The sequence below is a fragment of the Pholcus phalangioides genome, unplaced genomic scaffold, assembly GCF_987345545.1.
Source record: "Pholcus phalangioides strain wild (caught in Gottingen) unplaced genomic scaffold, Ppha-v1.0 ptg000024l_1, whole genome shotgun sequence".
Taxonomy (NCBI): Eukaryota; Metazoa; Arthropoda; class Arachnida; order Araneae; family Pholcidae; genus Pholcus; species Pholcus phalangioides.
Window position 1 is genome coordinate 17,290,786 of NW_028301616.1, and position 9,574 is coordinate 17,300,359.

Consider the following 9,574-nt stretch of genomic DNA (forward strand, 5'->3'; position numbering starts at 1 on the left):
AACTATCAGGCAGCTTATAAGGCCCCGTTGCAGCTTGTGGGACATCACCACAACGTTAATTAAAATGCTTAATTAACAACTACTCACCACCCAGAAGCCATCGTGCAAAAACTGCAACCTGACTTTGAAGAGGAAGATGTCAATGACGTATATGACATCCGCCAAATAGTCGAACGTCAGGAAGATCGGCAGGTTGTCGGGTGTCTGGTAAGGAAACACGGCCCTGAGGACGATGACCCATGCGTTGTAAACATAGCTCATCATCACAAAGAACAGCCACGAGATGTAGATTTTACCTGCAAACAAGGACTCCGTGTTACATTTGAATACTATTCATAAAATTGAGTAGACTTGTTGTTTGGATTGAAGGGTGTATGGACAATTCTAAATTTTTGGCGTCGAAAAAAATTGTCGAGACACATATATTCCTGGTTCACGCGATCAGAGTCACCTTCAGGGGGGTATTGCCACTGGCGCGGTCGCACGAAGTCCCGCAGTTACGGTAGTGGAAGTGAAAAATACATACAGGGTGTCCAATAAATTCGCAAACAGTTTAAAAATTCATAAAAATTGAAAGCGGCTTGTGAAAAGTTATTCTCACTAAAAGGGATTTTTTTTTGGTACAAAAAAAAACTTCGATAGAGGGCGTGGGGAACCAATCCGACAGGAGTGATTGGACCCGAACCTTTCTTTTCTCTATTCTGTGTCCGAAACGTTCGTAAAGCTCCAGCCAGCAATTCGTAGCTGAGGTAAAACAACTTCAACATTAATACTCAATCCGCCAATGTTAACATCACAATGGCAATTTGTGCGTGCCAGTAACAGGAAAATTCAGAAATGAGCTGCTAATCCTATACCCCGCATTTTATAGGACTCCGATTCGAATATTTCCAGTGATTAAATTTTGTGAAGAGCCCTCTATCGACAAAATTTTGAACGATTTTTTGTGTATCGGAAAAACAAAAATATCCCTTCGTGAAATAGTCTTTTCTCAATGTCTGCGCATTCAAATATACCAATTCCTTCAATTTTTTTAATTAATTTTTAAACTGGTTACGAATTTATGGGACATCCTGCATATCAAATACTTTTTTTGCGGTAAACAAGGCGTCTGAGCTTCAACTACGGAATTCTGAATTTTGTTTTTTTCAAAAATTTTGAAATTACCTTTTGCACAAATTTTAGAATTATTTATTTCATAATTTTTGTTTTTTCATGAATTCTGCAAATATTTCTTATATAAATTCTGATTTTTGACTCATACTGGAATTATTTCTTTCAATCATTTCTCAGATAATTTCTTTCGTCAGTTCTCAAATAATTTATTTCATCAGGTCTCTCTGCCGCCTGGCAGTTGAGGTGGTTAGAGAACTAGCTTCTCACTGTGCAGGTCTGGGTTCGGGCATGGATATTTACTAACACTAACAAATTCCCTGGACGGATCATGCTGATCCCTTGGGAATACGTGAGGATCACGTTATTATTAAAAAAAAATTCTTTCATTAGGTATCGCATAATTTCTTCCATCAATTCTCAGATAATTTTTTTCATTAGGTCTCACATAAATTCTTTCATTAGGTATCGGATAATTTCTTTCATTAGGTCTGAGATAAATTCTTTCATTAGGTATCGGATAATGTCTTTCATAAGGTCTCAGATAAATTCTTTCATTAGGTCTCAGAAAATTTCTTTCATCAGTTATCGGATAATTTCTTTCATTAGGTATCGGATAATTTCTTTCATTAGGTCTCAGATAAATTCTTTCATTAGGTCTCACATAAATTCTTTCATTAGGTATCGGATAATTTCTTCCATCAATTCTCAGATAATTTTTTTCATTAGGTCTCACATAAATTCTTTCATTAGGTATCGGATAATTTCTTTCATCAGGTCTCAGATAATTTCTTTCATTAGGTCTCAGATAAATTCTTTCATTAGGTCTCAGAAAATTTCTTTCATCAGTTCTCAGATAATTTCTTTCATTAGGTCTCAGATAAATTCTTTCATTAGGTCTCAGATAAATTCTTTCATTAGGTCTCAGAAAATTTCTTTCATCAGTTCTCAGATAATTTCTTTCATTAGGTCTCACATAAATTCTTTCATTAGGTCTCACATAAATTCTTTCATTAGGTATCGGATAATTTCTTTCATCAGGTCTCAGATAATTTCTTTCATTAGGTCTCAGATAAATTCTTTCATTAGGTCTCAGAAAATTTCTTTCATCAGTTCTCAGATAATTTCTTTCATTAGGTCTCAGATAAATTCTTTCATTAGGTCTCAGATAAATTCTTTCATTAGGTCTCACATAAATTCTTTCATTAGGTATCGGATAATTTCTTTCATCAGTTCTCAGATAATTTCTTTCATTAGGTATCGGATAATTTCTTTCATTAGGTATCGGATAATTTCTTTCATTAGGTATCGGATAATTTCTTTCATCAGTTATCGGATAATTTCTTTCATTAGGTATCGGATAATTTCTTTCATTAGGTCTCAGATAAATTCTTTCATTAGGTCTCAGAAAATTTCTTTCATCAGTTCTCAGATAATTTCTTTCATTAGGTCTCACATAAATTCTTTCATTAGGTCTCACATAAATTCTTTCATTAGGTATCGGATAATTTCTTCCATCAATTCTCAGATAATTTTTTTCATTAGGTCTCACATAAATTCTTTCATTAGGTATCGGATAATTTCTTTCATCAGGTCTCAGATAATTTCTTTCATTAGGTCTCAGATAAATTCTTTCATTAGGTCTCAGAAAATTTCTTTCATCAGTTCTCAGATAATTTCTTTCATTAGGTCTCAGATAAATTCTTTCATTAGGTCTCAGATAAATTCTTTCATTAGGTCTCAGAAAATTTCTTTCATCAGTTCTCAGATAATTTCTTTCATTAGGTCTCAGATAAATTCTTTCATTAGGTCTCAGATAAATTCTTTCATTAGGTCTCACATAAATTCTTTCATTAGGTATCGGATAATTTCTTTCATCAGTTCTCAGATAATTTCTTTCATTAGGTATCGGATAATTTCTTTCATTAGGTATCGGATAATTTCTTTCATTAGGTATCGGATAATTTCTTTCATCAGTTATCGGATAATTTCTTTCATTAGGTATCGGATAATTTCTTTCATCAGTTATCGGATAATTTCTTTCATTAGGTCTCAGATAAATTCTTTCATTAGGTCTCAGATAAATTCTTTCATTAGGTCTCAGAAAATTTCTTTCATCAGTTCTCAGATAATTTCTTTCATTAGGTCTCACATAAATTCTTTCATTAGGTCTCACATAAATTCTTTCATTAGGTATCGGATAATTTCTTCCATCAATTCTCAGATAATTTTTTTCATTAGGTCTCACATAAATTCTTTCATTAGGTATCGGATAATTTCTTTCATCAGGTCTCAGATAATTTCTTTCATTAGGTCTCAGATAAATTCTTTCATTAGGTCTCAGAAAATTTCTTTCATCAGTTCTCAGATAATTTCTTTCATTAGGTCTCAGATAAATTCTTTCATTAGGTCTCAGATAAATTCTTTCATTAGGTCTCACATAAATTCTTTCATTAGGTATCGGATAATTTCTTTCATCAGTTCTCAGATAATTTCTTTCATTAGGTATCGGATAATTTCTTTCATTAGGTATCGGATAATTTCTTTCATTAGGTATCGGATAATTTCTTTCATCAGTTATCGGATAATTTCTTTCATTAGGTATCGGATAATTTCTTTCATTAGGTCTCAGATAAATTCTTTCATTAGGTCTCACATAAATTCTTTCATTAGGTCCTATTTTTTCTCTTAGTTCCGGAATTATTTCTTTCATTAATTTAAAAAACTTCAGTTTCAAATTTTCATCAATTCGAAAGAAATTTCCATTAATTTTTGTGTTAATTCACATTTAATTGTGTCTATATATATAAGATATTTTCGGCATTCCCGTATATTATGCATTAATTTTTTCGAATGCCGATTCTCCTCTCTCCAGAATATTTAAAATTAGGGCCAAGGGACCCCTAAATTGTGAAGGCGCTTCTCTGGTCCTGCTATCGATTTCGCTACGGGCCCCGCGTGGGGTGAGGGCGGCCCTGCATGTGTGATGTGTTAGAATTTTTGTTAATGGCTCACTTTGTGGGTCAAGAACCTTTGGAAATATCGGCAAAAACTTCTTGTGGACTCTGCAGCACCCGAAGTTGACGGTACGCTCTTGGTGAGCTTCTTTGATCTCTTCGAAGTCTTCTTGTCGGATGAGGGATTCGAGTCTCGGGCGATTACCTCGACAAGAATCTGCACTTCCCCTGGATATTCCTGGTGGAGGTGCTGTAAATGCAAAGAAAAATATCTCAGATATAGCAAATCCAGACCATAAAATAATGATGTCTCCAGGTTGTCTAATTAGTAGAGAAGTCACTGTGTCGTGATAAAGCAATCCGACAAGACTTATTTGGTACTCATTTCTCTCCTTTATTTATTTTTTGCAGCCCGCAAATCCTTCCTCCCATTCATTTACTTTTTTTTTAGCCGGTCCATAAACTATTTCTCTAATTTACTTTTTTTTGTCATTCGGCGAAATTGCTTCTCCCATTTATCCAGTTTTTTCCGGTCCGAAAATTAATTCCCTTATTTTTGCCAGTACGTAAAATTTTTCAACCACTGCAGTTGTAAAAAGATCGAGAAAGACTAAATAAACGACAATAAGTTGCCACGGAGTGAAAAAAAGATCCAGAATGCAAATGTAGGGAGTCTGAGATGATACATTATAATATCTAGTGCTATCGATATTAAATAGATGGCGCACCATACGTGACCGCTAAAAATTGTTTGCGCGTGCGTGCGTGCGTGCGTGCGTTTGTGTGATTCCGGGAATTTTTCGTTGAAACTGAGTAAATAGGATAGGAGTACAGTAGAATCGACTATCTCGACTATCCTGCTTGCGACTATCCGGCCTAGTCTCTTTGCGCCATGACGTTGCTGCCAAATCATCTTAGCTGTCACCAAACTTCTAAGTTTGTTGCTAATTTGGACATATTTACAGAGTTAATGCGTTCATTTTCATTTTCACATAAGATAATTTTCACATACAGGCAAAAAATGGCATAATAAATAATAAATAAGAACTATTTGTATAGTTTTCGTAGCAATATCTATATTCTTGGACTTCGTTTTTCTGTAACAAATTTTTAAAATGTGCATAACAAACATTGAAATTATGTGTACATTTATGTATAAAGTACATTGCATTTATGCATGATGTACTGACCCAATATGAATAGGAGCAGTTTTGATTTTAAAATGGTATTTTTAATGGTATGGTGGGGGTATGAAGTGAGCATTTATAGAACTCCGGCCTATCCGGCTTTTTCAGTTATCCGGTCCGCCTTATTAGGCCTGATTCTACTGTATTTTATACAGGGATGCTAGATGTGGACCCGATGACTTACTCGGTGAAGGCGTAGGCGGTTGCGTTATTCTCTCTTTGACTTTTTCTGCCCTCTCTTGGAAAACTCTCACCAACGTGTGCACTTTGCGGAGGATGAAGCTCCTGTTCTTCATCTGTTTCCTACACAAAATGAAAGAGGGTAAAAACAACAAAAGCAATTGACCAATTCTTTGATTCCGACCGAAAAAGAAGCACAATAAATAATTGATTATCTCGAGTTAATTCTAGTCATGTATACAAGTACCATTCGGTATCTTCGGACGAGGCACATTCGGGGATTTCAGATTTCATCTTGATCGAAGTGATTTGACTATCTGTCTTGTGATTGGTAGCTTCTTTGTCTTTTTCTTCTTCTTCTTTTTCAGTGTCGGAACCCGGCTGATTTTCGTCCAAGCTGGACTGTTGAGAAATAATATTTTCTGGATAACCTGTTTTATATACAAAAAATAAAATAAAATAAACGTTAAATATTTATCCATCAAATAACATTGCTGCGAAGTTTGGCTCCGTCACTTGGTAAAGTCAAGAAACTTGATCAAATAGACAAAATGTAAAAACCCAAATAGAAGCTCGCGTTTCTCTGATTTAGGTACGGAAACATTCTGTTTTCGACTCGTGACAAGTTATGGGATATCGGTGCGACACGATAATTGGCGTCGTGCGTGATCGCCATTTTCCCCTATCAAAATATTTGAACTTTTGCGATTGCTTAGTCATATTAATCAGAAAGAGATGCGTTTTTTTTTTCCAGCTTTTACTATGTCGTAGCTTCCACTTTTCATGCACATAGCAGACGAAACCTCTACGCCACGTCTTGGCTTACGCTGGGAGGCGTCAGACATTAAAACAAATTAATAACATTCTCACTGTTCGCTAAGATTAGAGCTTTTTTGTGGGGTAGAAGTAACATCTCAAAAAAGAGAAGAAAGAGGTAGAAGTTATCTCTCACTTCTTTTGCGGCCTTTCGAGTGCCAAGTGTTGCCTAATTTTGCGGGAGCTCGTGATTTTCGAGCAGAGGACCCTTTTAAAATAATTAAAATGTAGCTATACCGTTTATGGTCTAATTCCTGGCCGAAAGGAAGCATAGTGATGACCAGCCTTTGGTACAATTGGCGAACTTTTGATGCCCATGAGGGCCCCAAAACACGTCCCTATACTACCACGACCTCATAAATTACACATCAAGTTATTAGAATTCCTAAATTACACATCTAGTTATTAGAATTCCTAAATTACACATTTAGTTATTAGAATTCCTAAATTACACATCTAGTTATTAGAATTCCTAAATTACACATCTAGTTATTAGAATTCCTAAATTACACATCTAGTTATTAGAATTCCTAAATTACTCATCTAGATATTAGAAATTTTTGTCTATCTTGCTTAGATTTCAATATAACACGAAAAGTTCCTAAATTCTCCACTAGATGGCGTTCTAACCTTTCTTATCATTAGGTGCATACTCGTATTACTATACCACTACGAAACTTCCATGCTTCTATCTACCATATTTTAGAAATTATCCAAGATATATATTATGTGAAATTTCCAATGTTCCTTACTTTTCTTAATATTTATCCTTTTTGCTCCCGGACATCCCAAAATAACTCTTAGAGGTTGAAAATGATTGCAAGAGGTTGCGCATGTGTCACTGCATACGAGATTTTTAAATGACCATAACACTTTTGAATGGGTGATGATAGAGCGATGGAAGAAGTTTCCGGCTGTACGAAATCGGACATGCACTGCGCGATAAGAACAACCATAATGCCACCTGGTGGAAGCTTCTTGAACTTTTTTTTAACTTGTCTTGACAAATCAACGGGTTTTCAAGAACAAAATTATAGATTAAATTTGTGGTAAACTATTTAACAAGATGACAACATATAATGCTTACTCAGAATATGTAAACTGACTGTCAAAATGTTTAACATTTAATACCATCTGCTACTACTGGTACTACTTTCAACCATCGATGTCTCGGAACATTTTCTTCAAAATTTACGGGGTGAATTTTTCTCGGTACAAATAAAAAAAATGAGAGTTGCAAATTGAACAGATTTGCATTTTTTTACTATAAATCGCATAAAATCTTTGATTTTTCACACGTTTCTTCAAATTTTAATTTCAAAGAGGTGAAACTATTACAACTAAATTAGAGCTGATAATTTCCCATACGTCGCTTTAACTCTGAAATGCTTCCGTGGAGAACTTTATCATATTTTTGTACACTTTGTAAATGTATTTCCGTACAAGAGCGATATATGGCATCCATATTTGCTATGGCCATCTTTTTCTCAGCCCCCTCGTTGGGCATTTTGCTTGTTGTGGTTTTGTATTTGTATTATATAAGAGCGAGATATCTCAGCGTAGATCGTAGAAATATATATTCGAGTTTTCTCTTTGTGTTCTCCCTCATCAAAACGCTTCATTGGTAATCCTGTAAACGGAAATTCATTTTTTTCTTCTTTACCTCAGCATTATTTTCTCCCTCAGTACGGTATTACGAGTGAAAAAACATGCAATATACAATATGGAACCCATTTACCCCCTCCTTGTCAAAACTCCAACTTGAACCATGGGTCAAGTGTCCTAGGCTCCAAACATGTACGTGCGACCCTTTAGATGCCCATTCTCCAAGTGTATTTGACTGGTGCGACCCATTCTAAACCCATGGCTTATCAAAATTTTAACTTGAACCATGGGTCAAGGGTTCTAACCTCCAAATATGTACATGCGACCCTGTTGTGTATTTATATATATATATATATATATATATATATACTAATAAGAGGGTGGTGGTTTAGAACACAATGGAGAACCTGCTTTTATCATCTTCTGCCTTTTAATTTCTTAAATATTGAATAAAGATATCGGTTTCAAAGATTTATCGCCGTTACTGCAATTATATACCGTTCAAACTTTTTTACAAAAAGCCTGTATGAAAAGGGGTTTGTGCCTCCAGTGCTGTATGAGAAAAAGGGGGGTTGACATATACACAGATGCAGGTGAGTAGTGCTATAAGATATGCATATTGTTGTCTATTTATCTCTAATTCTGTGACACTTTATTGTATCAAGAGTCGTTTAAGTGTTTTGAAAATTAGTGATTTTCGTGATGAAACTTTCTCGTAAAACGTTTGTGTGTGGAAGAACCACGGCATCATCCCAACATTCAGTTTTAGCCAAATTTACGGTTTTAAACCGATTTAACTGAAAACAATCACTCGGTTTCTGTGGTCCTAGACGCCGTTATAACCGAGTTCGACCTCCATACAGTACAGGTATATTAAATACAGAAATCTATTTCTACGTAAGATCTTTTTCAATGAATTTTCGGTTTCGTTCACTTACAGCAGGGAGTTCTTAACCTTTCGCGTTCCACGGACCTTTTATGCCAATAAGAAGAAGGTACCGACACCTTTACAGAATAATATTCAGCGCATACATGATAATGCAAAAACTATAAGTTAATTGCATTCTCATTGAATCCCATCCAAGGATCCCCAAGGACGCCCCTGGTCAAGAACTACCGATCTATTAAGTAAGAATTTCTTTGGTAACTGTTAAGCTGACATATGGGATAAAAGGAATTTGAGAGGAGAGAAGAATCAAAGAGCAAATCCTTACCGAGTCGCTGCAAAAGTTTGTTCCTTAACTTGTGGATGATGGCTGTTTTTACAGAGACCATAAAGCACATGTTCGGATGACAGATGTAGAGGAAAAAGGAGAGGATACCATCCAAAAAAGAACTATCCTCTTCCTCTTTCCCCCCTTGAAACAAAAAGACTCGTCTCAAACAGCGTCTGCGTCTTCCATTCCCCTCCCACTATTCCTTTGTTCTTTATTATTCCGTCTGCGAGATTTTTCGTTCTGCCGAAAATGATATCGTGCTGCGAGCGCCCTCTGGATGTCCACACACAATTGAGGCGGCTTCTGCCTTAATCGATCGGTGTCACAGCAACCATGTTCCTGACATCGCGAAAAGCAGCTCCAAACCGTGGCGACTGAGCGATGATCTGTTGACTGATACGAGAGAATTGTGTGGCATAAACCCCGGAACTTGGCCTCCCTCCCACATAAGCTGTTTGAGACTTAATAGCTTCGTGCGCCCCCCCCCCACTCCCACACC

General features: G+C 35.8%; 1 protein-coding gene across 1 annotated transcript in view; it reads right to left on the minus strand.

Moving 5' to 3' along the window:
* CngB (Cyclic nucleotide-gated ion channel subunit B) overlaps nt 1-9,326 on the minus strand; it is a 32,277-nt gene extending 22,951 nt beyond the window's left edge. Inside the window, exons 1-5 of the mRNA XM_089250994.1 lie at nt 9,073-9,326; nt 5,685-5,868; nt 5,442-5,560; nt 4,129-4,320; nt 88-296 (exon numbers count right to left, since the gene is read on the minus strand). Coding sequence (XP_089107120.1) covers nt 88-296; nt 4,129-4,320; nt 5,442-5,560; nt 5,685-5,868; nt 9,073-9,142 — 774 coding nt within the window. The 5' untranslated portion in view covers nt 9,143-9,326. The remainder of the gene's footprint in view (nt 1-87; nt 297-4,128; nt 4,321-5,441; nt 5,561-5,684; nt 5,869-9,072) is intronic.
* Between the last annotated feature and the right edge of the window lie 248 nt (nt 9,327-9,574).